Source organism: Equus asinus, chromosome 2 (genome assembly GCF_041296235.1).
Source record: "Equus asinus isolate D_3611 breed Donkey chromosome 2, EquAss-T2T_v2, whole genome shotgun sequence".
Classification (NCBI taxonomy): Eukaryota; Metazoa; Chordata; class Mammalia; order Perissodactyla; family Equidae; genus Equus; species Equus asinus.
In genome coordinates this window covers 192,391,124-192,418,770 of record NC_091791.1, presented here as the reverse complement: position 1 = coordinate 192,418,770, position 27,647 = coordinate 192,391,124, and the positions used below count along the sequence as shown (strand labels likewise).

The window sequence follows — 27,647 nt, the reverse complement described above, 5'->3', positions numbered from 1 at the left end:
CCAACCTTCCTCAAGCAAAAAGAGGAAGATCAGCAACAGATGTTAACTCAGGGCCAAGCTTCCTCAGCAAAAAAAAACTGTAGTTATATGCTACAGGAATGGAATGAGGCAGAGTACTTTCTTGACCCAGTAAAGGACGGCTATGAAGGCCTGCCCCTCCTCTGCCTGTTTACAGCTCTCTAACTCCAGGGAAGAAAGAAAGGCCTGTGGGAGCCCTCTCTTTATGTGATTTATTCAAACACACTGAAGCACTGGGTGATTGCACTGTATCAAAAGGCTTGTGTGCTCACTTAGTGGCTTGGAATTCCTAAGTGACGATGAAATTGTAGGATCCTGGAACCCATGCATTAATATGTGCCTACTGCTATCCTGTTATTTAAAGGTAAGATAATTTAAAACATGCATAAAAACAATGCTGATGATTGAGGAATTTGGGACTCTATTCATGATACTAAACTGCCATAGTTAAATATAAGGTATCTGGGAGTAAACACAATGGAGATAGAGGGAAAAACAGGTTTGCTTTACAAACCTACTAGTTCCATAAAACTGGATACAAGTTATACTGTCTTTTTTTTAAAGTCATTTTAAAGCCCTTTGAGAACAGCTGTGCAGAAAAGCTTATTATGTCGCTGTCTCAGCAGCCCTGGTACAATGCAGAGAGGTCACAGGAAATGGAGCAAGTGTCTGAAGGCAGTGTGCACTCAATACCAGGCCCACAGTGACAGTCAGAAACGCCTGTGTTACGTCGTTAACTACGAGCCAACATCTAAAAACCTGCTGACTGTCTATCAAGGAAGATGAACTTCGGTTTCCAGACCCCTACCTCTACCCCCCCGCCCCTTTTTTCAATAAGTTGAGGGGCTTTGGAACCTTAAACGTCAGCCCTGCCTCTGTTTAAGAGAGAATCACATACTATGAGTATATACTGTTTGAAAAACACAATAGTGCTTTTTGTTTTCTTAGAAACTGGTCCTCATCCAGAAGACAATTTCCTTTTAGTGAAGCTTTTAATAATTTATAATTAAATTCTTTAGTAGCAGTTCTAAAGAGCTTGAATTCAGTACTATGCAATATTTCTTTCAATCTCTAATTATATAACTTAACACAACATTCCAATAACAGAGACATCTATTTTTTCCCTTTAAGGTAAATAAGGAAAACTACACAGGAAGATATTGAGGAGCATCTCTCAGTGCACAGAGTGAGCAGGGGCCTCTGTGAGGGTGAGGCACGGCCACGGGTGGCCGCAGGACTTGGCCTCTTGTCTCGTCAGTTCAGTGGCACCCACAGAACCCCACAGTTCTCCAAGGAGCCGCTGCAGCACCGGCCCAGGATTCCCAACCTCCTGACAATTTCCAATCATCAGCCCCACATCAGGGGAGGAACTAAAGCAGCAGCCATAAGCCCAGTGGATAAAATGACATTTTTATAATCAGACTAAGTGATGTAAACATATTCATTAAAAGACAGACAAACCTTTCAGTTTTCCATCGAAGTTTGGATTGGTAGCCACTTTTAAGCCAGGATGAGGTAGCAGAAAACAGGAAATTTTGGTGAAACAGGAATGGATGTGCTTTCGAACATTCTGTAGTTCTTCATGCTGGTTCCCTGAGACCTGCAGGAAATCATTCTGAAGTTTAAACTACTTTCAACTTTAATCGAACTCCAAAAGAACTCTGCAGCATCTTATACTTGCTATCTCGGTCTGGTCCCACAATGATGAAAACGACACGACAGGGCTGACACTGAAGGAAGGGTAAAGTCTTGAGTGAAGGTGCGACCCAGCCGTATCTCAGTACCCAGCACACATGTGGCGTTACCATTGCAATTACCAAAGGCCCACTCTCACACGAACTCACATAGGCCTTCCCATTTTGTAGTACAAACTAGTGGGGTTTTACTCTAGCTAGTTCCTACAAATTCAAATTTTAATTCAAAGTACTCACAGGGACATGAGCAGGTCATAAGATATTCCTACTTTCTTTTCAGGAATGACTCAAGACAAGACTCAAGACAGCCCCTTGTCACCTGGTAGGTGTACATTTAAATTCTAGAAAGGCATCTGAACAGCCTGCTGCTTATTTATGAGCTAAATTGCCCCTTTTTTCCCACATGCATTTGACAGTTAATAGTACAGACAAACTACCCTAAAAGTGACTAGAAGCCTGAAAAGGTCCACTCAGAGATCCTGATTATCAAAGAACTTTTTTTAATCTTGATTTTTTTTCTGATTTCTCAGTAGGTATTTTTGTGATATGTGTTCACGGTAAACAATTTATTCAATATTGAACTATCATGACAAAGAAAATGGAAAGTCTCCTACTTTCGCTTTCTGTGAACTACTAGCAAATGTTCTAAGACTGACTTTGGGGATTTCAAAATTAGACATTTCTGTTAAATTGACTTTAAACTACTCTACTAAAACATGAATCCAGATATTTGCACTGTCAGTCTGGAACTGATTTAATTCTTCAAATTAAAAGTTTTATCTTTGGGGATAAATCATTCTTTTATAGATATCTACAAAAGAACTCTTTATCTGTATCATAATTACTGATAATATTTAAAATTGTAACTCTGAAAGCATTTTAGTAAATATCAATCTTAGTTTGTTCATAGAGATACTGTGAGAGTCAAAAGGGATTGTGGCTACTGAGTATCTAGTTAGCAAATCATTCAACAAAAATAATTCTAGATTACTAATATTGGTGAAATTTCATGCACCTAAATATGTAACAAACCTTGAGGCGTTTTTCCAAGAATTTGGAGCCACCGTCAGATCCATATGAAAATTCGTATGGGAAACTCCAGTCTCGAACAAGAAATATCAGACTCTAAGAAATGATAAGAAGAAAGGATTGATAAGGGCACTCTAAATTGCCTCCCTCTGCTTTTTATTGAAACCAACTAAATGATGTCGTTGTCATTTGAACAGTGTTCTTTACCACATCACGGAATTAAAAAGCAAGCATAAAGCCTCTGAACGTTTCTGAGCAGCCCCTCCAGTGTGAGGTCATCCTGCCTGTTTCCACTGAGTTTGAAACCAATTCTAGTTAGTTACATAGTGCCATTCGGTCCGTGTGAGGACATCTGTGGGTCTCATCTCTTGGTGAGGTGCAGTGTTCACATAGCTTTTTATGAAGATTCATGCTTTATTTGAGGAAAGTTTTCTTCTGTCATCTCTTCAAATATTTTTCCTCTCTTACATTTGCCCCAGTCTCTTCTCCAGGGGCTCTCATTATGCACCCAAGGGATGCAGCGCGGGGGGGGGGGGGGGACACCCAGGTTTTGTGGGGCCTAAAGCTAAGACAGTCAGTAAGGGGGAGGGCTCAATGAGAAAAAGAATACAAACTGGGCTTGAAAGTGAATACTTATTTAGAATTAGAAAAATAACAAATTACAAATTCAAAAAAGCTGACAAATATCACAAACACACACACACAAGCCCAGAAAAATAACTAACAAACTTTTGTAATACTTTTTTCCTACAGTTTTTGACTGTAAATGTTTTGATCACTTCTTCCTATGACGATTTTGAAATATTTTCTGTTAGAAAATGAATTCAGCCTTTCCTCTAACAAGGCCAAATTTTTTTATTATAAATTTTTTTATTATTACTAGTTTAGAAATGTTTCAGCTTCACCCCTTCTTATGCTTAAAGTCGTGTCCATTTGAAGTCTCGTCATCTGTCAGAAAGGGACGATAATGGAGCCGCCTCACAGGACCACTAGATGAGATGACAAACGTAATGCCTCCAGAACAGCTCCTGGCACAGTTGGTGCCACATTAGCTATCTGACGGTGACTTGATGGCCACACAACATTTTAGCACCTGGACAGACTGTGCTTTATTCCGCCACTCTCCTGGATGTTTTCATGTTTTTCTACTATTCTAAGAAACACACTGATAACCGTCCGTGAAGCTGAGTATTTGTTCACATCCAGGATTTTATCAGAGACTGTGTTTCCCAGGTTAGAACAATCATTAGAATCACTTGGGAGGCTTTGAAAAGTACAGAATTCTTGGAGCCCACCTCAGACCTACTGAAACCAAAGTAACGGTAGCTTTCATTCATTTATTAAGTGCTTATTGTAAGCCAACCACAATACCAGGAATTGTACACAGGATATTCCATGTATTCCTGCAACAGCCCAAAGAGACAGGTTACAATTAATTGTTCTTTTCAGAAGAGATATATAAAACTCACCTCCACACCCCACCCCCCTACCTTGACACTAAGTAACCTGTCCAAAGGCACATGGCCAGAGATGGCAGAGCTAGCATGTAAAAACTTGGGTCTTACTTCAACATCCCTGCTGCACTGCCTCAAACTGAAGTATAAAACATGAAGTTTATGATCTGAGAGCTGAGTAAGGCATGTTTTTATAAGTTAGAGATACTTCAAATTTTAGTTTCTGAAAAAATGTAAGAAATTGAGAAAAAATAAGAATGATTTTTACGAAATTAGCTATCTTTAAATGATCTTTCTAACAATTTATATCTTCTGAGTTTCTAAATGAATCTTTTAGTCCTGGCCCATTAAAATCTGTTGCTATGTCTCTTCATTCTCTTTTTATCGACAGTTTGCTTTTCCATCCTTTTTAGCTGATCTGTTGAAGAACCTAGGAATCTGATCTGGTTTCCCCTGGCCTGGACCCTGTTGACTCATGGGGCAGTTCACACGTTCTTTTGTCCACTGGATTTCCTGCAGATTGGCAGCTGGATACAGAGACTTAATATGACTCAGGGTTTATTTCTCTGGCAATACTACAGGAAGCAGAGTCTTCTTTCATCCGGAGGCACACAGGATATGATTCTCCCTCCTTCTGTGAAGTTAGGTCCTCTTTGGTGGCCTGAAACTCATTCTTCAGTAGATTTCTCATCAATGGTGCATGGGACAATGTTCTTTGCGTTCTTACATGTCGATAACAGTTTGTGCTCTTTATTCTCAAAAGCCAATCTTGTTGGATTTAAATCCTGGGCTCACATCCTCCTTCCTTAAACAGGGACACATCTTAGTCTGCATTATGGATATTTCTTGTTTCACTAAGGTGAAGCCTCTCCTCTTTTCTTTGGTTTTTTGGATTCTTGTGGGGAGAGGAGAGAGTCTTGTGAAAATGACAATTTAAAAATACCCATATCCACTATCTTTAAATAGTTCACTATCTTTAAACAGATGCTCATTTTTGTCAAAATAAATACAATTTGTATTCAGAACATTTCTACCTAAAACACGTCTTTTGAAAACAGAGGTTAGCTAGGATGCAACTTTTGCAAAACAGAGGTTCATGAACCAGGATAAATGAAACCAAGTATGTGGATTTGGCTATCTTTGGCATTTTTCTTGGGAGGTTTTAGTCTCATTTCTTGGTCTTTTTCACTGGGCATCTTCCCAAGTCGACATAATGAGAACCATGTGTAGAACAGGATCAAATACGAAGTCTTACTTTTTCAAATTAGCAATCTACACTCTATCTCTCTATAGTGTCAAGTTCCCAGCTTCTCTGCCTAATGCTTCTCTCCCATCCAGCGATGTGCTGTTAAACTGGCTCTCCCACAACAACAAAGTGCCTTGATTTGTAGCATTTGACCATTTCTGTTGTGTAAATATGCCCACCATGGCCGATTTCAAGCTAATATAATTCCTGAATATTTACTAATTAGCTCTCAGGAGCTGGCATGAGCCAGCCACAGCACACCCGCTGGCCCCAGCCCCTCCCAAGATAATTGGCATGCTTTCCATTTATCATGCATGGAATTCTATGAATCTCAGTCCTTATTTCAAAAGCCTTAAGTTTTTCCACCCTGCTGAATGATCTGTTCACACATACAGGTAGAGACAGAAATCAAGAATATAAACTATCCTAATTTGTTCAGATAAAAATATTTGAAGTCATAAATACCTTTTTTAATGAATTAAATCCAGTCAAGCACTGGGGCAAATGATGGACTATGCTGTGCATATCCTACAACTGATCATAAAATTTTTTAATCATGAAAAACATTATAACCTTTGTGAACTTCCCTTTGGAGACTAGATCCTTTAGGAAATTATTCAAAAGGAGTGTTATAGCATTACTACGAGCAATAATGAAAAATCGAAAAAAAAAAATCCAAATGCTCAACAATTGGAAACGGCAATACAAATTATGGCATATTCATATGGTAAAATATTACATAGTTATTAATATTACAAATATGTGGAATGCATCAATACATGCCAGCATAAAAAGCTTGTACGAAATAATGTTAGCTGAAATATAATGCTAAATTTATGTGCACATCCATCATAAATATGTAAAAATACTCCTAAGCTCCCAGGAAAAGACTAACTGTTCTAGAGCCATGGAGTTAGTAAATACCCAAACTCGTTCTTAATCTGTTTAATCAGTCAATTTCCATTCTAATTTCAGTTGCAGGTAGCAAGTAAACCCTAGAACTTGTTTTAAACCCATCTGATTAAGTAACAACTCACTTCAATCAACAGCCCACTGGAAGCCAACCAATCGGGGACAGCCTCAGACATTAACAGAAAATCTGCTGTATAAAAAGCAGGTGCTCTAGACTAAAAAAGGTAAATTACAGAGCTCCTGCTTTTAGGGTATTTATAATTTAGTCTGTGAGATGGGATGTGCATATTCAAATGAAAGACCAGAAGATATAGCTCAATGCGTGCCTAGGAATAGGAGGAGGAGGAGAGGCCCTATAGGATAGTAGTGAGGCACGAGGGCCTTGAGCCTGAGGCCTAGGCTGAAGGCCAGCTCTGCAACTCGCAGACATATGTGACCAGGGACAAGTTTCTTAACTACTCTATGCCTCAGTATTTCCTCATCAGTTAAAAAAGAGAAACAAAATAAAGGAGTAACAACATTACTTGTTTATATAAAGATAATGAACATTTACTTGAATAATGTAAGAAACATACTTAGCACAGCGTCTGGCACAAAACAACTGCTCAATGAATTGTTCTGGGTATGTAGGTCCTCTGGACAATTCTGTACCTCTATGAGGACGGTGGGAGAGTCCTGGTCTCCTCACTGACCTCATTCTATGCAGCCAGAGGAATACTCATTCTAATTCAGGCAGCTCTCAGACCACACTGCTCTCTGGACAGAACACGGGGTAAGGGGACTTTCCAAGACAGCTGTCCTTTTCCTTTGATTTACAGACCAAGCAGACAAACAATAGTTTCCCATTCTCTCAGTGAAGTCATGGATTTCTCTGCTATGACTTGGCAGTTACAGTCGTCACAGATATTTGACCAAGGATGTTGTGTTTCAAAGTAGCTGAAATCACTATCAAAGAATGTATTCTGTAGATGAACATTCGTAAATCATGGAAATAAAAGGTCCTTAAACATAATTAAGAAACTAGAGTAAAATAATTCCTAGTTTTTCATATGTAGGCCCAATTTGAACGAGAAATTGTGAAGAAACAGAAGGTTTATAATATTACATTATTATACGCTTCCTCTACTGTTATTTTCCAGCAATCTTCAGATTAACTTCAAAACTGGTATGGATTGATCTGCTTACTGATAATTACATCTCTACCAAAAGGAACATGAAGAATTGAGTTTCACCTTTATCTCACAAAGAGGATTCAAATCTTTTTTCCCCAGCTTTACTGAGATATAATTGACATATAACATTGGGTAAGTTTAAGGTCTACAATGTGATGATGTAATACATACACAGATGGTGATACATACACACAAGTAACACATCCATTGCCTCACACAGTTACTGCGTGTTTGTGTGTTTGCTTGAGCGCACGTATGTGTGTGTTGAGTCAAAACTATTTCTTTTATTTATTTATTTTTTTGAGGAAGATTAGCCCTGAGCTAACATCTGCTGCCAATCCTCCTCTTTTTGCTGAGGAAGACTGGCCCTGAGCTAATGTTAGTGCCCATCTTCCTCTACTTTATATATGGGACGCCTACCACAGCACGATTTGCCAAGCAGTGCCATGTCCGCACCCAGGATCCAAACTGGTGAACCCTGGGCCGCCGAAGCAGAATGTGTGCACTTAACTGCTGCGCCACCAGGCCGGCCCTGACTCAAATCTATTTCTAAGGCCTAGGGTGTTAGTGGGCCTTTCAGTGTATGAAAATGGTTAGTGAAAATGCTATGGGAGAAAACTGGGATGAATTCACTAATCCAGAAGGCAGAGTACTTAATACTGAGGAGATGAAAGAGAAGAGAATAGATGTGAACAGTCCTAAAACACACACTCAAGAATGAAATACGGCTTCTGAGAGAAGAGGTTCAAGCTTGTGTGCAGGAAAGTGTTTTAGGGTTTATCCTTCTTATTTTCCTATTACATGCAGACCTTAGTCTACTAACCACCTGTTTACAGAAATGGCACCCCATCTCTCTGTTACCAGAGCCTCCTGTACCATACAAGCCCTCTGCCAGGGTGTGCCCAGTTGCTAATTCAGTCCTCAAATGCTGAGTGCTTAAGAATGACCTGGAGAGTGCCAATTCCCTGGTCCCAACACACAGAGTTGATTCAATAAAACTGGGGTATAGCTCAGAAATTCAAACTAATAGGCTCCCAAGGTAATTTTAATTCAGGTGCTTAAAAAACCTTGCTCTGTGTCTATCACCAAGGCTGCAGATCTCATGAAAATCCATCTCTTCTCTGCTAGCCACACAACCTAAATACTGCCAGCACACCCATCTATCTGTCTCAGGGCTCCACGCCTCAGAGAGGTCCAGGAATAATTGGATAAAACAGAGCTTTGGCTTAAAGGAACCAGGGTTCACGAATATCATGGCTAGTATTTAAGCTTGCTATAGATTAAATAGGCTTTTGCAGACTGGCCTATAAACACACCTGCCATGTAGAAATGCAACTTGGAAATGTTTGACATCTAAGAAGTTGGCTTGAGTGAATAATGAGACCATACTTTAGTAGTCCATATAATTAGAGGACATGAAATGGTTAAACACTAAACTCCTGGGCTGCCACAGCCAAAGGGCACACTTAATGGCATAATACACAGGCATCTTAGAGCCCAATTTCCAGCAAACTGAGGAATTCATTTTCAGCTCAGACCCAAAGTAAATTCACTGTTATCACAACCTCGCAGAACAAGTAAAACCCTCTCCACCACAGCCCAGCAGAACTGAGAGGACAGGAGTGACAAGCACACACAGAAAAAGCTGCAGAGCCACACAAATGGGAACTAAGCCTTTCTTGGGGGAGCAGGTAGCTAGTGGCCAATCGTCCAGCAGAGAGCATTGGAGGAAGACAGCCTTTCTTGGTGTTGAAAAACAGTCTGTAAATTAAACTCCATTTAAAATGAACTTCAGATAATATTTAACAATCCAAAAAATTCCCATAATTAGTACTAAGGATCCTGACCCAAGGATGTAATCATCTCAGTGCAGAGCAATGTGGGGCCAGGTATGGCTTACCCAAGTCCAAATGACCACGGAAGAAAAATTCATAGACCCAAATAGAGACAAGTCTCCTACCACACCTGACAAGATATTTTCATGAATTTCTTAAAGCAAATTGGAAATTATTATCCAAAGTCCTTGTAAAATCTGCATTGGTATTACATACAATCACGTTTAAATTAATGCAAATGTACTGAGTCATTCTCAACCAAACCTGTTGAAGTCCTAAGGTAGAGAACCCAAGGAACTTAGTTGTTTTTATAGAAAATTACATTGATGATTGTAGCTACTGCTGGATTATTATAGTTAAGATTCAGGAGCTCATAGTGAGCAAAACAAGTAATGTCACATAGAGAACGGCATACTATGTCTTAATATGGATTAAACTTCCTCAGTGTGCTAAGTTGTTCACAACTAGCTCTTATAAGCTTGCAAAGAACAGTGGTTAAAATTTGAGGAATCTTACAAGTCAGCTGACATCATGTTAGTAGCTTGAAATTGGCCATGGTAAAAGTATTTACACCACAGAAACCAGCAAACGCTCCAGATCAGACCCTCCTCCTCCCTCCCCCGCAGCCTGCGGTAAATATTTACCAACACACCGTTAGCTAAACTTTGCTTTTGCTTTTAAACTGAATTCACTTAGCTTTTAGTTCTCTTTTTAAAAATAGTTATTAAATACAATGACAGATATTTTGTTTGCTTGATATAAATTGACTTGATTTAAGAATCAAATTAATCTGTTAATTCAGCTATTCATTCCATTGGCTAAATGTCCTCACTTTTACTGCCTCAGATACACCTCGCTTATTATTTATAATTTCACTCTGTTTCAGAGTTAAGAATTCTTCTATTTTAAATTTGTGAAATTATTAGTTTAGAACAAATTATTTTATTTTTTCTTTGATCTTGTGTTTTTAAAATTTTAAATATTTTTTTATTGCAGTAACATTGGATTATAACATTATATAACTTTCAGGTGTACATCGTAATATATTTTAATTTCTGTGTAGATTACATCATGTTCACCACCCAAAGACTAATTACGATCCATCACCACACATGTGCCTAACCACCCCTTTCACTCTCCTCGCTCCCCCTTCCCCTCCGGTAACCACCAATCCAATCTCTGTTGCTATGTGTTTGTCTGTCATTGTTTTTATCTTCTACTTATGAGTCAGATCATATGGTATTTGACTTTCTCCCTCTGACTTATTTCACTCAGCATAATACCCTCAAGGGGCATCCATGTTGTCACAAAAGGCTGGATTTCATCTTGTCTTACAGTTGAGTAGTAGTCCATTGTGTATATATACTACATCTTCTTTATCCATTCGTCCCTTGATGGGCACCTACGTTGCTCCCAAGTCTTGGGTATTGTGAATAAGGCTGCAATGAACACAGGAGTGCACGTATCTTTATGCATTTGTGTTTTCAAGTTCTTTGGATAAATACCCAGCGGTGGAATAGCTGGATCATATGGTAGATCTATCCTTAATTTTCTGAGGAAACTCCATACTGCTTTCCATAGTGGCTGCACCAGTTTGCACTCCCACCAGCAGTGAACAAGGGTTCCCTTCTCTCCACATCCTCTCCAACACTTGTTGTTTCCTGTCTTGTTAATTATAGCCATTCTGATGGGAGTGAGGTGATCTTTCATTGTAGTTTTGATTTGCATTTCCCTGATAGCTAATGACGTTGAACATCTTTTCATGTGCCTGTTGGCCATCCATATACATTCTTTGGAGAAATCTCTGTTCAGATCTTTTGCTCATTTTTTAATTGGGTTGTTGGTTTTTTTGTTGTTGACATGTATGAGTTCTTTGTATATTTTGGATATTAACCCCTTATCTGATATATGGTTTGCAAATATCTTCTCCCAATTGTTAGGTTGTCTTTTCATTTTGTTGATGGTTTCCTTTGCTGTGCAGAAGCTTTTTAGTTTGACGTAGTCCCATTCGTTTATTTTTTCTTTTGTTTCCCATGCCCGGTCAGACATGGCTCTTGAAAATATGCTAAGACCAATGTCAAAGAGCATACTGCCTATGTTTTCTTCTAGAAGTTTCATGGTTTCAGGTCTTACATTCAAGTCTTTAATCCATTTTGAGTTGATTTTTGTGCTTGGGGTACGATAATGGTATACTTTCATTCTTTTGCATGTGGCTGTCCAGTTTTCCCAACACCGTTTATTGAAGAGACTCTCCTTTCTCCATTGTATGCTCTTGGGTCCCTTGTCAAAAATTAGCTATCCATATATGTGTGGGTTTCTTTCCGGGCTCTCAATTCTGTTCCATTGATCTGTGTGTCTGTTTTTATGCTAGTACCATGCTGTTTTGGTTACTATAGCTTCGTAGTATATTTTGAAATCAGGGAGTGTGATAACTCCAGCTTTGTTCTTTTTCCTCAGGATTCCTTTAGCTATTGAGGGTCTTTTGATGTTCCATATAAATTTTAGGATTCTTTGCAGAAAAAATTATTTTCTATATTTCATTATCCCTCACCTTACTTTCTCAGGCAATGTTTAAAATTTTGCCACAATTTTATCTGAATAAATAAAGCTGCTATCTTCTTAGATGGAGGATGAGGATAAAAGTGGTGACCTGCTAAAAAAAACCTTGCTGAATTAATTGAACTTTTATGTAAGTTATTTTATTCTGGAATTTTTTCTCTCTACGCTTTTTCTAATTTAAATGTGAATTATTTTGCTAATATTTTAAATGTTCTGAGATTTGAATATATATTTGCATTTTATCTTTTAATTTCATGATGTGTAGTATGTTTTGTTTTGAATTTGGTAGCTTTAATTTTAAACACTATTAAATAGCTTTGGAAGCCACTTTTGCTACTTACTAAGTTTCTTATTTCAATTTCAGATACTTAGATTTATAAGTCCAAATCTGTTTAGGAGTCATTGTTGACTCATCCAGGCAAAGCTTTGTCCTTTCTCTAACATTTCATGCCAACAAATGATGATCTCAAAGTTTTTTCTATCACTCTATCTACCTACCTATCTACTATTATCAGAGCATTCGTTGACCTCTTTTGGTTTTAGTAGATCTGGCAAAGTGTAAGAAGCAGTGACACCTGCTGGTAAGACAAAATTCCTCTCTAAAATTTATAGTGGCGTTCCCCCGTCTATGCCAACGGGTCCTGAGTAACAAGTTCAGAGAAGAGAAAAATCAAAGCAAATAGCCTAATTACCATACAACACTTCAACTATCAACCTGACAAATGATTAAATAACTTAAAAAAAAGACAAAGCCTAGTAAGTATTATAAGCCATACAGAAGATTGCAAACAGGATCTGGTTATTCCACTTCGACTCCTCTCCCACCACCTTCCCCAGACCTCAGGGAGAGATTCATATCCTGCACTTACAGCATACCATCAATTTCTCCACCCAAAGGCATCTTTCTTGCTTCATCATATTTTTCCCAGATCCTCACTCCCATTCCTCAACTGTCTGCCTTCAACCAGACCCATTCTAATGTACATTATCTTGTGTACATAAAGTGTTTTAAATAATCATAAATAGTATTGTGTTATAGATAAACTTTTTTCCTACTTAATTCAGTATGAATTTTAACAGTCTATTCATGCCCCCTATATACTTCAGGTTCATTGCCTTTGGATGTTGCAAAACTCCCCACAGTATGCTTTTTACCTTACTTTCTGTACCCATCTTCCAGTGATGGGCACCTAAGTAGCCTCCAACTTCCTGCCACTACCACTCCATAATGCTATAGTGAAGATCCTGGAATGTTTCCCCTGTTCCACAGAATGGCTGCTCCAATCTGCACTTTTACCAGCAGAGCCTGAGAGCTCCCATCTACCAAATCCTAGCTCTCACTTGGTATTATCCTTGTGTTGTACTTTTTGCCTGTCTAATGAGTGTAAAGTGATATGTCATTGTTTTAATTTTTATCTGATTATCAATTAGAGTTGACATCCCTTCAAAAATATGTTAGTCATTCAGGTTTCCTTTCTGTGAACTGTCTATACAGTCAGGCACTGCATAATGACTGCATAATGTCGTTTTGGTCAACGACAGACCGCATAATCCAATGGTGTGGAGCTTAGCTGTGTGGTAGGCTATACCGTCTGGGTTTGTCTAAGAACAGTCTATGATGTTTGCATAATGAGGAAATCGCCTAATGACACATTTCCCAGAATGTATCCTCATCATTAAGTGACACGTGACTGTATATCCTTTGCCTGTTTTTAAAATTAAGTTCTGTTTATCATTTTTTAATGTGTTTTTTAAGACTATTTTTGTAGAGCAGTTTTAGGTTTACAATAAAATTGAGAGAAAAGTACAGAGGTACAGAGATTTGCCATATACCACCTGCTCCTCCACACAGACTCCCCTATTATCAACATCACTCACCAGAATGGTACATTTTTTACCAAGAATGAATCTACAATGACTCATCATAATCACTCACAGTCCACAGTTTGCCTTAGGGTTCACTCTTAGTGTTGTACATTCTATGGGTTTGGACCAATATATAACGACATATATGACATACATCTATCATTATGGTATCATACAGAGTATTTTTACTGCTCAAAAAATCCTCTGTGCTCTGCTTATGCATTTCTCTGCCCCTTGCTCCCCCTATACCCACCAACCACTGATCTTTAACTGTCCCATAGTTTTGCCTTTTCCAGAATGTCATATAGTTGGAATCATACAGAATGTAGGCTTTTCAGATTGGCTCCCTTTGCATTTAAGTTTCCTTCCATGTCTTTTTATGGCTTGATTGCTCATTTCTCTTTAGCACTGAATAATATTCCATCATCTGGATGTATCAGATATGGATGTATCACATAGTTACCCATTCACCTACTGAAGGACATCTTGGTTGCTTCCAAGTCTTGGCAATTATGAATAAAGCTGCTAAAAACATCCGTGAGCAGGTTTTTGTGTGGATCTAAGTTTTCAACTCCTTTGAGTAAGTACCAAGGAGCATGATTGCTGGATCATATGGTAAGAGTATGTTTAGTTTTGTAAGAAACCACCAAAGTGTCTTCCAAAGTGGCTGTACTATTTGCATCCCCACCAGCAGTTACTGAGAGCTCCTGCTGCTCCACATCCTCATTTGTGGAGCCTGTGGTGTTGCCAGTGCCCTGGAATCTGTCCATTCTAATAGCTGTGCAGTGGTTCCTTTGCTGATTGTTGACTGGTGTCCAAGTCTCACTTATTTGCAAAACTTCCTTATATATTCTATACATTAATCCCTTGTTGACTTTTGACATTGTCCCTATCTACTACCACCCCCTCACTTTGCTTGTAGAGTCATCTGATAAACAGAAATATGCTATTTTGATGTAGTAATATCCACCAATTTTTCACACCATGGTTTATTTTGGGGAGTCTTAGTAAATAAATGTTTCTTCACCCCAGTTCAGAAGGAAATTCTCCAGTATTGTCTTCTATTAGCTTTATAGTTTTAACTTTCATACTTGATTCTTTAATCCAATTGGAGCTCACTTCTAGATGTGGTGTTTAGTAAAAATCCAACTTTTTCTTCAAACAGTGACAGTTTTTCCAAACCCCAGCTATTAATCCGTCCATTTCCCACTGGTTTATGACACCACCTTTATTGAATACCCGGTTTCCAGGTATACAGGGACATATTTGAACTGTTTCGTTCCATTGGGCTTTTTTCTTGTATCTGTAGAACCATGCCACTTTCATTCTTATGGTTTTCTAGTTTGTGTTTAGTCCTCCAGTTTGGATTTCCTTTTTAAAAACTGACTTAAATCAAAACAGAACTTAATTCTTCCATGTAAGTCACAGAAAAATGTGTCAGATTTCTCAAAAAAAAAGTCCTGCTGTAATTTTAATCAAAACTGCACTGAGTTTATTGATTAACTTGGGGAGAATTAAATTCTCTATGACATTAAATCATCCCATCTGGAGTCACATTTTATCTGTGTTATATAAATTTTCCTTTATGATCTTTAATAGAGCTTTGAATCCTTCTCCATAAAGGTCTTATATTTTGGTAGCTAATTGCCAAAGCTTTTTTTTACTTGCTATTGTGAATGTTATCCTTTTTAAAAAACTTACATTTGCTAGTTGGTAATTGCTGGTTTTGAGACATACCATTGATTTTTTTAAAGATTAAACATTTTACGACAACTGCAAAATAACATATGTAACATACATGTTAACCACTGTCCTAAATTTTGCCTTCAATGTAGTTTTATGACATATGTATATGTATTCTTAAACAATATGCCATTTAGTTTAGTTCAGCTCATTTCTGAACTATATTAAAAATGCCATCATACTATACATAGTCTTTCAGAGATAACTAGCTTTCACTTCATGTTATGTTCCTAAGATTGATCCATCTTGAAGCATGTAGCTCTTATCTAACTTTTTTCTTTTATTTTCTTTAGGGTTCTTCTGTTGTTTTTTTCTCTTAATTTGTGCTTACATCACTAATTTTCTGCCTTGTTTCCTAATATAAACATTTAGGGCTATATTTTTTTCCTCCAAGCACTATTTTCATTATAACATTTAATTTTCAACATGCATGATTTTTTAAAGCATTCAGTTCTCAGTATTTTCAATTTTTTATTATGATTTTGATTGACTCATAAATTATTTTTTAAATGTGTGCTTAAATTTCCAAAACATGCGTTTTTTTTTTTTTTCTTAAAGATTGGCACCTTAGCTAACAACTGTTGCCAATCTTCTTTTTTTTTTCTGCTTTTTTCCTCCCCAAATCCCCCCAGCACACAGTTGTATATTTTTAGTTGTCAGTCCTTCTAGTTGTGGCATGTGGGGCACGGTCTCAACATGGCCTGATGAGCGGTGCCACGTCTGTGCCCAGGATCCGAACCGGCGAAACCCTGGGCTGCCAAAGCAGAGCACGCAAACATAGCCACTCGGCCATGGGGCCGGCCCCCAAAATATGCATTTTTTAATGAGCACTTTCTTATTAACTTTTAACTAGATTATCCAATTTAATCCATTGAAATTTGTGGAGCCCTGCTTTGTAGCTTAGTATGTGGTAAATTTTTGTAAATGCACCTGACGGTGAAGAGCAATGTGTACTGTTTGTTAGGTATACATGTCCAAAAAAGCAAGTGTGTCAGCCCTGTGTTTCATATCTTCTCCATCTTTACTAATTTAATATTTGTCTGACCTACGAACAGTTAGGAAAGCTATGTTAGTATAAATTTCCTCATATGGTTCTAGCAATTTTCTTCTAATTTTTGAGGAAGATTAGCCCTTGAGCTAACATCTGCTACTAATCCTCCTCTTTTTGCTGAGGAAGACTGGCCCTGAGCTAACATCCATGCCCATCTTCCTCCACTTTATATGTGGGACACCCAGCACAGCATGGCTTGCCAAGTGGTGCCATGTCCGCACCCGGGATCCAAACCGGCGAAACCAGGCAGCCGAAGCAGAACATGTACACTTAACTGCTGCACCACTGGGCCGGCCCCTCTAGCAATGTTTACTTTATATATTTTGGGGCTATTTGACATAAAAATTTAGAATTCTTTTATCTTCCTAGTGAACTTTTTATGATTATGAACTTCTTTATTCTAACTAATGTTTATTGACCTGAAGTCTCACATTATATAGATACCCACGCTTTCTTTCACTATGTGCCTGCTGCATCTTTTTCCACACTTTTGTTTTCAAATGAGCACGTTCTGGCGTTTTCATATGTTTTATGGATAGCATACAGTTGGGTTTTCATGTTTGTAAACGCTGATGGTCTCTCTGGTGATGTCAATCTGCCTTACTGAAGTCGTGCCACACTTGCACAAGGCCTTCTCTGTGCCTCTCGGCTTTGTGCTTTCTTTCTGTCCCTCTTCTCCTCGCTTCCCTTTTCTTTTCTCTTGTTCTCTTTGAGTGATCACAGTATTTACGTGTTTTATTTGTTTGTTCTTTTCTGATACCATTTTCACCTCTACTGCCCTGGATACAATATACTCGAGCTCTATTACTCTTGTGGCAACCCTTGAACTTTTAACTATCACATAAATGCTTTTAAACTCTAGGTAATTTTAATGCTCCTCCTGCTTGATATAAGGATCAAAATGCACATACTATTTTGTCCAGTATTTTGGTTCTTCTTATCTACCATAAACTAGAAATTTTTATTTCATATATAGACAATGTTTGTTTACATTTGCTTACATATTTACTAATTTGTTTACTTACAACTCATGTATTATTAAGAACTACCATTTTTATCTTTAGTAATGCTTTTTTCTTAAAGTTTACTTCACTTGAAGTAAATGAAGTAGCCACATTAGCTTTCTTCCGATTGGTGTTTACATAATACCTATCCCCTCATCGGCCCCCATCTTCCCTTGGGGCTCAACAATTTTTTACTATCTTGTTAATACTCATTCATTCAGACAAATTTTTAATTTTCTGTCAAGTTTTTGTGATTATTGGCAGGAAGAAGCTTAATCCAAATTACCTAATCTTCTATTACTGGAAGCATGAGCTATTCATCCCTTATTTAAGAATACTTGATATGCCTTATGGTCGTCTGCCTCTGAGAAGGCCCCCAGGTCCCTGCTTCCTGGAATTCCATCCTCTGTGTAGTTCCCTCCCACATCACACCAGGGTTGGTGAATGACCAACAGAATTTAGCAGCACTGATGGTGTCTTCTCCTCCAAGATTAGGTTATAAAGGTTGCAGGTTCTCTGGTCACTCTCCTGCAATGAGAGCATTTGCTTTGGGAGAGCCTGCTGCAGGCAGCCCCATGGGAGGGTCACGTGGGGAGGAACTGAAGCCTCCGGCCAGCGGGCAACTAAGTGAGCCTGGAAGTGGACCCTCTGGTCAAGTCTTAGAGAATGTCTCCATGGCAACATCTTGAGCACAACTATGAGAAACCCAGGCTCAGCCCCTCCAGATCCTGGCCCTCCAGAGCTGTGTGAGAGAATACATTCTTACAGTTCTGGGATGACAGGTTGTACAGCAATAGATCACTAATACAGTGCATTTTAAACTCCTTGCCACCTGAGCCGTTAATTCTCTTTGCCCTTTTTCAGTTGGTCAGTTTCCTTGTGTGCTCACATTCCTCTCAGGCAGAATTCACCTTGACTGGTGATGTGTGTCTGCAGGGAGGGGCTAAATTCTGGGGCAGCTTGAGGGTCCCCTGAAAGCCTAGGCTGAAGCTGGCATGTTTCAGGCGGACAGTCTTCAGTGTTTAATCTGTACCTCCTCCAAGGACTGTTTTCAAGGGCTGTTTGACTTGGTTACAGTCTCCTGGTTCTTGGTCTATTAAAGGGGGGGGTGCGGGGCGGAGGGAGCACTGAAGGGCCAATAGTCTGCTTATTCTACCCAACCCAAGCTCAGCTACTGCACTGATGTTACCCCGGCACCCCTAGCAGAGGCTGAGCTGGTTGCTATTCTTCTGATCCCTACCTCAGTGCAATGGAGCAGGTAATGGTTTATGCAGGTCAGGGTGTAAAAAAGAAAAAGGCATCTCTAAAAACCTTGCCTTGCTAACAGCCTGTCTCTGGTGCTTAGCCAGCTTTTGCTGTGGCTTGCAACCACCTTCTCTTGTCCCAGGAGTCTTGCTTGTTTTTAGCTTTTATACGTGACAAATTCATCAATTTTCTTCCGGTTTCTGTGACACCTCTAGGGTTGGGTTCAGGGGAGAAAAGCTGATATTCCTGTAGGGACCAAAATAGCTAATTCATCTTTTTATTTTCCCATTTCTTTTTTTAAACAATTTGTTAAATTTTTATTTCTCCATTTCTATCTCCTCCTTGCATCAAATAGCATTAAATAGGTATTCAAAAGCACTTCTTGAATGAAATAAAGAAAAAGAGAAAGAAATATGACCCTCTCAATTAAAATACCTGGTTATGGTCTTAGGAAAATCTAATAAGAACTTATTAGCCTTTTACCCTCACTCACCTGAAATGGTTTCAGGAAGGTTTCCTCCATTGCCAGTCTGCCGTACTCAGTGAAAAGCTGGAAGGAAAATCACACACACACGCGTGCGCGCACACACACACACAGAGAAAACTTCAGTATCTGCAAAGTTTTACTTTTTGACTTTCTTCCATTCATTTTTTGTCCTAGCTGCAAGATAATACTATGTTATTAACATTGTAATAATCATTTTAAGGAACTAAGTATTAGACAAAGCAGAGCTACAGTAATTGGATATTTAAAAATTAAAGACACAAAGTACATTTTAAAAGTAAAGTTTCCACTTTAAAGCTAACATCTTTTATATCTAGAATGTAGGACAATTTTTTCTAGGGAAGATGGAGGAGAAAGAAACATGTTCAATGACTTTTCAAAGCAGAACTTGCAGAGAGCCATAAACTACATAGGATATATTTACAAAAGTTGTTGCCTGAGGAAATTTAACGGCACAGTGGCCTGGATTATTACAAAACCATGTAGGCACTTGGCTTAAAAAGTGGAGAGAAAGATACACTGCCTTCTCTTATTTTTCACTGCTCCCAACTAAGAGGCACCATATCAGTTTTTGTGTTGACAGAAATGTAAGCTTTTGGGAACACAGACGTGAGGGGGTGGCTGTGATTGGGCCCCTGCTGAGAGGGTTCCCTCTGTGCACACAGGAAATGCCACTTCATCCACAGGAGCAACAAGCCGCAGTAGCTTCTCAGAGCTGGGGAAGAGTGCTGACACAGAGAATTCCCCCTGCCCCTTTAGGGTAGCTCCACAGCACTGCACTGCCTCTCTCGTGGGAGCCATGGGAATCTAGGAAGCAAAGGGGAATTACTAGGCATCTGATGAGAGTGATTAAATGGAAGTGTGGGACATCACATCTAAAAGGCAGCTTGTCCAGGGATTAGACACTCTCATTAGAATCATCTACTAACATAATTTGAATTCACAATCTTTTTTTTTGTTTTGAGGAAGATCAGCCCTGAGCTAACATCTGCTGCCAATCTGCCTCTTTTTTTTTTTTTTTTTTTTTTGCTGAGGAAGACTGGCCCTGAGCTAACATCCATGCCCATCTTCCTTTACTTTATACGTGGGACGCCTGCCACAGTATGGCTGCCATGCAGTGCCATGTCCATACCCGGGATCCAAACTGGTGAACCCTGGGTGGCCCAAGTGGAACGTGTGAACTTAACTGCTGCATCACCAGGCCAGCCCTGAATTCACAATCTTTTTTGATGAGGGTTGAGGTGTTGTCATTTAGGGAATATTTTTAAATGATCTCAAAAAAGGATTACTTACTCAATATGAAAGTCCAAAATCAGTCCTTTTTTAAAAAAGAAATCCTTAAACTAGCATTGAATGGTGCCATGTCATTAACTCAGAAAGTAATTGGCTAGGTTATGACACATGCCTGAAAAAGTAATTGTACTTATTATAAGAAACACCTGACAATTATCCGGTGTATTGCCTATTTGTCATAAATGGTCAAGTGTGATGTACTAGAAATATACTTGGGAGTAATGCTGGACGTGAACTCCAAATTATTTCCAATATCACGGATTATCCTGCTCTCTCATCCTTTGTTATCTGTTAAATTTACACATGGCTCTTATTGCCAAGATGAAATAATATATTGAAAGCAAAATTTTCTATAAAATATGCCAAGGAAAACTATCAGAGAAACAACAGGTCTTGCCATGTAACCAAGAATAACATGAATTGAAAGAAAGCAGAATGTCACAGACAAGTGAACTATCTTTAGGAAATATCTCATCTCTTACTTATTTGAGATTTAAATGCTGCCTGGAGAGTGGAAGGGGCACTGAGCCCAGTGAGATGACCAGAGCTCTACTCCCACTCTACCACTAATTAGCCAATGAGTTTAGGTAAATTTTCCTCATCTATAAGACATGAAGGATAAATTAGTGTCACTGAGGTCTCTTCCAGATCTAAAACAGAATTCTACAGACTATCATAAAATAGCTGATGGACGATAGTTCTCAGGCAGAAAGTGGGCTACAGGAAAAAAGTCTGGCCTACAACTGGGCTCACACCAACAGCCATTAACCTCCTGACGTTAAGACTTCTACTGCTCATTTTGGGTCATTTTTAAATCAAAAACTCTTTCTCCACTCTAACTTGCCATATATTTTCACATATACAGGGCTGACAGCAAGCAGCTCTACAGAAACAAAGGAATTTGAAAACTGAATCAGAAAGCACGTAACCATACAGGATTGGAACAAGAATCCTGGAAATAGGATAAATTGCACTTGGTTAAGTTTCTAAATCTTCCTGAACTACTAAGTTTTCCAGGTAGAAGAAGGCCCAACAAAATCCTGAAATTCTTCTCTACATGCTCAAAAGATTACCAGATATTGTATATCTGGTATATACGATAAATAAATAAATAAATAAAGAGTATAAGTAAATAAAGAGTATAACATTGTTACCTGGAGGTGCTGAAGATCATCCTCCTGAACATTTTGGGATAAGTTATATACCTTGATTAAGAAACGAAGTCGAAATGAGAAAATAACTAGCATCATCTTAAGCACTTACTTTGTCATTCTCTATTTTTCTAAATCTCAATTATCACAAAATCAAACTCTCGCACATATATTCTTATATCATGATATTTATAAGACCTTGAGAGAGGAGTAAAGACAGTTTGAGAGACAATAAACAGTACAATGATCATAAAATTGTTCCAGAAATACCATAGGCACCTGCCCTGGAGACATAATATTAAAATTATTTTACAAACCTAATTTAACAACTAGTCAATAAAATAATCATTCTGGTTTGTTTGGTTTTTTTTAAAGATTTTATTTTTTTCCTTTTTCTCCCCAAAACCCCCTGGTACATAGTTGTATATTCTTCACTGTGGGTCCTTCTAGTTGTGGCATGTGGGATGCTGCCTCAGTGTGGTTTGATGAGCAGTGCCATGTCCGCGCCCAGGAATTGAACCAACAAAACACTGAGCCGCCTGCAGCAGAGCGTATGAACTTAACCACTCGGCCATGGGGCCAGCCCCTAAAATAATCATTCTAGTGAGCACACCAAATTAATAGCAATCTAGAACTGAATAACCCATAAACAAAATGTTGTCTTGAAAAATTATGTTGACTTCTTCACAATTGATTATTTCAGTTAAATCTATCAAGAGTTCCACTCCTCTATAGGAATTTATATAAGGAAGGAAGTTAGGTTCTAAATATCATGCATTATCATACACATCCTTATATGTATGCATTACTGCTTCATTAACTTCAAAGAAAAGTTAAGGATGCTTATATGTTTATGTACTGATACAAACAGTATACTTGGTGTATGTATTTAAATAACAGATCATTTCTCAGATAATAATAAAAAATAGTTATTACTGAGGACTTAGCAGATTTTTCAGTAAAACTATTCAATGTCTTTAGGCAAAATATAAATAGTAAATAATAAATATTAAAAAGACAAAGTCAATCTTGTTTTAATTGGCTTGTGTAAATGGCTTATACTGTCGATTATGAAGAAATTAGATATTAAATCAGGATTTTAAGAGCACATTCATTTAAGAAGTATATTTTTTAAAGCTAGTTAGTCATAGGTTATAATCATGACTTTTATTTTAAAGTCCTTTACAAAATAATCACCTGTCCTTCTAGCACCCGCTCATCGTCCTAACCACACAGATGCACGGGTTCCTGGTTCACCAGCTCCATTCTCTCCACTCGCTACAACGTCAGCCTTGACCCCCTCATCCCAGCAGCTCTGCCTTCCTCCCTTTCCTACTTTTCTTTAATGGTCTGCTGCTTGGCCACTATTTCTTCTTGCTCTTTCCAGTGAAGAGAAAATATCTAAAAATTGTCTCAAAATCTTTTATTCTATGTGTTCTATGGTTATGGTAAAACACTCCAAGGACTTTCAGGACAATTCACAAACCTACAATAACCTCAAAAGCCATACTTAAAAATAGACAAAGAAAGAAAAAAGGAAAGGAAGATAAAAATTTTTATAAGAAGACATTTACTTTCCTAAATGTATGAAGTGTTTTAAAAAGCTATGAACACACAGAAATGTTTTTACATTTAGAAATGTTTCTACTGGCTGGGTAAAACAAAATTTTGCATTTATAAATCTTATTTCATTAAACATAACTTACAATAGGTGGTCCCAATGTATCTGCATACATTATGAGATTTAATACTGTTGAGTTTATTGTAGGCTTTAAACAGAAAAAATTATTAATACGATAACCTTTTCTGACTAAAGCAGGCAATTGAAAACTGATCAGAAATTAGATTACAGTAACAAAAACAATTCTACTCATATAGAAACATAAGAACTAGTATGCTAATTGAGTCAAATAATATACATGATTTGCCATTTCTATTGTTTGTCTCACTGCCACACATATGTAGAAATACATATATTTATAATTTTTAGTTAAAGGAACATCCATTGAAATGGATTTATTTTATTCCATACCTGTATTGAGCTGATCATTGTGCTAAGGGCAAACACTGTGGCCGAATCTCTCAGAGTTGACTGGCTGTCAAAGGTTCCCTGAGTATCCATCAGGAGCACGGCAACCTACAGACAGGTAGAGCCCATTAGAGACATGTTACAGAATACGCAGCGGCCTGGGGTCACCACAAGGTTAACGCTATTAAGAACTAAAGCAAGCCACTACCAGGGATTACTTAATAGGTAAGTTTTTACATGTGCCATGAATGTCATAGAAAATAAAAATATTAATCAGCTGCTGAATACTGTAATGATTAATTTTCACTGGTAATCCAACATAACAGAAACAGCACTGAAACAAACAAGTATAGAGGTTAGCTTGCTGATCTGCTGTTCTGCTGTCCCTATGATTTCACCTACCCTGATCTCCAGACAGAGGATCAGAGAACGTGCAATAGGATGCTATCCAGTTCCCTTTCAATCTTCACGTCAAATTAGTTTTCAAAAGAACATTTTTGAGGATCCCAAAAAGTGATAACGATTCCAAGGGAAACGCAACTTTCTTTAAGAAGTTCGCATCATACCTTTTTACCATCAGGTTTATTGATAAGGAAGACTTCACTCCATATTTGGATTCCTGTGGTTTCTCGTTCAGACCCACCTCTCCATGAAAAACCAGTCAATGGTTCATTGTAATCTCCAATCCAATCAACTGATTCCTATAAATTAAGAAAGTCTGATATGGACCTGGATATGTAGTATAGTTTTTTCCACTCATCCATTCCAATTTGTATCCCTCTCCAACTCTACTCAAAAGGAAACAACATATGCACACCTGCTGTATTGATACAATTATTTTATTCATCCAAAAAATAATTACAGAGGACCAACAATCTGCCACATTTTATGCCAGGTCCTGGAGATACAAAGAAATCATTCCAGACCAGGGGAAGCCAACAGCCTAACAGGGAGATAGACATGCTAACAAACCATTATGATGAAATATATGCATGCCAAAATGGGAGTGTACATTAGCCATAAATGGAAGCATAGGAAAAGAAATAACTAGCTGTCAGGTAAGACTTCATAGGAGAGGTGATGCTTGAGCTAAGACTTTAAGAATGTTTTGGAATTTTCCAGGTGAGTAAAATTGGGGAGGGCATTCCAGAAACAAAGAAATAAAAGTGTGAGAGAGCAGATTCTGTCAGGATATACAGAATGATAATATACACAAATGCTTTGGTATTATGGGGAGGAGGAAGTGAATAGCAGGAGAAGAGGTAGCTACTGGGAGGTGTAGAAAAACAAAAACAAAACAAATCTGTTACACTTTAATCTCGGCAAATGCTATTTAACACAAGCAACAGGACAAGTGTTATCGAGTATTTCATTCTAACGTTTATTTCACAGTTAAAACTATGACTATGCCTAAAACTGTATAATCCCAAAGAATGGAAAGTATACTAATTTTGTTCATCCAATTTTCCCCACCCATGTTAAGTAGCATACTAATGTTGGTATACTAGAAATAGAGAATGGTAAGAGTTCTGTTTGCTTTCAAAGCCTGAAGGATTTTAGTAGTTCTATTCTTGATTTGCTCCAACTGAGGCTAGAGATAGATGTTAGTTAACATTACAAAATTGTTCAAAAATACCCCAACTATAAAAAATCAATCCAAAATGGATAATTATGGTATAAATACTTAATACAAATACATAATATAAAATGCATAATACAAAGTTTCTTTGGGTAGCCTGTCTATTCTGCCTCAACATCCATACTCACATCAGAATTATTATAGGTAACAGGGTAGAAAAAACTACTGGTATGCTCTTCATTCCCAACCTTCTCTCTCCAGCTCTAGTCTCCTATTGATCCTCCTGCTTCCGGTTTATCCTAGGTCCCCGACAGTCTCATTCCTGTGCCACACTGTTGTCTCAAATGAGAACTCTGAGAGCACTTTCTGGGATAATAGCGAGATATACTTGGTAAGATTTGGGCAAAAGTGGCTTCAGGCAAAAGTGGCCTATGTAGTTTGGTGCCCAAAGCACCAAAGTTGGAACGGTTATATCATAACGTTTTTTAACCACCTCATATTTAGGGCACATAATAATGGAAATGGAAATACTGGACACTACTGAATAAAAACAGTGACAGAAGCAAACAAAAAATAAAACTTTTTCAAGCCCCTCCTACATACCTGGCTGTACATGTATCTCAACATGAAGTCCATCAGGAATGACTTTCCTTTTCTAAATGCTCCAGCGACAGACACAGCAACAACCTCCTTGTCCCTGACAGCCTCTGAGAGAAGGATCCGATTTAGTGCGGTTTCATCTAACTCAAAGGAATGGTCATCTTTGACAATGAGGACTTGGACTGGTCCTGCCTTTTTCACTGGCTCCTCCTCTTCTGAGCTCCATTCATATGTCTTTTCTGAAAACCCACCTATTGAATAAAACCGCAATTTGTTTAGCTAATCATCTCAAAATACCAAGAAATGTGTATGTAACTCTCAACTCTCAAACATCTGAAACAGGAGCACAGTGGAATCAGAAATGCTCATTTTGAAGACATATATTAATGTTATTTACACATATTTCAAAAAGATTTACATCTTGTCTTTCTGATCATGTGACTGAATCAAATAGAACTTCGTTTTCAAGAAAGCTCTAAGTAGTGCAGAGATCACTGTCTGCTGAACGAGAAGGAAAATCAAAGCAAAGCACTCTGCTTTTGGAGCAGAGGAAGAAAACGGCCTAGTTCACACTTTCTTCATCCCCTAGAAATAAGTTTAGTTACTCACCTGAAGGATCCTTGCGACACTTTTTAAAGCCAAACATACATAAGAGGAAATGCAAAGAGGTACTCAAAATCACATCCAGTCATATGTCGCATAATGATGTCTCAGTCACCAACAGACCACATACACGACAGTGTTCCCCTGAGATTAGTACCAAAGAGCCTGGTGCGTAGTAGGCTGTACAATCTAGGTGTGTGTAAGTCACTCTGTGATGTTCACACAATGACGAAATCACTTAAGGACACATTTCTTAGAACGTATCCCTGTTGTTAAACGACACACGACTATATTCTCAAAACTGGAAAAAATCTCTAAAGCACCTAGTTCAGCTCCCTGCGACACATGCATCCCATCTACAAAATCTAACATTATACCTTGTAGCAATGGAAGTTACAGATGATTAAATCAGGTAGGGCCAGATTACAGAGGCCCTTCAAATCCATGGCAAGAGAGGTATGGACATTAATTCAGTAAAAAAATAATAAACTTTTGAAAATTACTTTATGTGGGGATCTTACAAAAAAGCTGGGTGACCCCGGGAAATTACTAAATCTCTCAGTTTCTTCATCTGTAAAATGGAAACTGCTAATAGTACCTATTTACTGGCGGTGTTGTAGGGATTAAGGGAGTTACTGCGTGTAAAGTGCTGAGAACAGCGCCTGGCACGTAGTGACCTCATTAAGGTTAGCTATCATCATCACCACCACCTGGGGATCACAGATGGAACCAAGTGTTCCTGGAAAAAGTTTCTGCCTATTTACTAAAAATTTGTGTGTGAGTGTGATTGTGTATGCATATGCATGTTTTCTGAGTTTTCCATTTAATTGTCAGAAATGCTATTTTTGACAGAGGTCAACTTTTAGAACTCATCTTCAATATACAAGAATTTTAGAACCCTAGCTCTTGGCATTTGTGGTGTATTACAAAACAACTCTAATGCATCAAGCGACACGTTCTTATATCCACTGCCCTTGTAATGCAACTTTGTAATGTCCTCCCCCTCTGACTCTGGGGTCAGCCATGTGATTTGCTTTAGCAGAGGTGACACAGCACAGG

At 38.2% G+C, this 27,647-nt stretch overlaps 1 protein-coding gene across 9 annotated transcripts in view; it reads right to left on the bottom strand.

The window, feature by feature from the left end:
- ATL1 (atlastin GTPase 1) overlaps positions 1–27,647 on the bottom strand; it is an 84,194-nt gene that overhangs the window by 10,816 nt on the left and 45,731 nt on the right. For all 9 annotated transcript variants that reach the window (XM_044765621.2, XM_044765622.2, XM_070504326.1 and 6 more), the window contains 7 exons: positions 25,989–26,236; positions 24,373–24,507; positions 23,810–23,914; positions 21,781–21,831; positions 19,322–19,378; positions 2,745–2,837; positions 1,480–1,618 (listed from right to left, as the gene is read on the bottom strand). In XM_044765621.2, the coding sequence (XP_044621556.1) occupies positions 1,480–1,618; positions 2,745–2,837; positions 19,322–19,378; positions 21,781–21,831; positions 23,810–23,914; positions 24,373–24,507; positions 25,989–26,236 (828 nt within the window). The remainder of the gene's footprint in view (positions 1–1,479; positions 1,619–2,744; positions 2,838–19,321; positions 19,379–21,780; positions 21,832–23,809; positions 23,915–24,372; positions 24,508–25,988; positions 26,237–27,647) is intronic.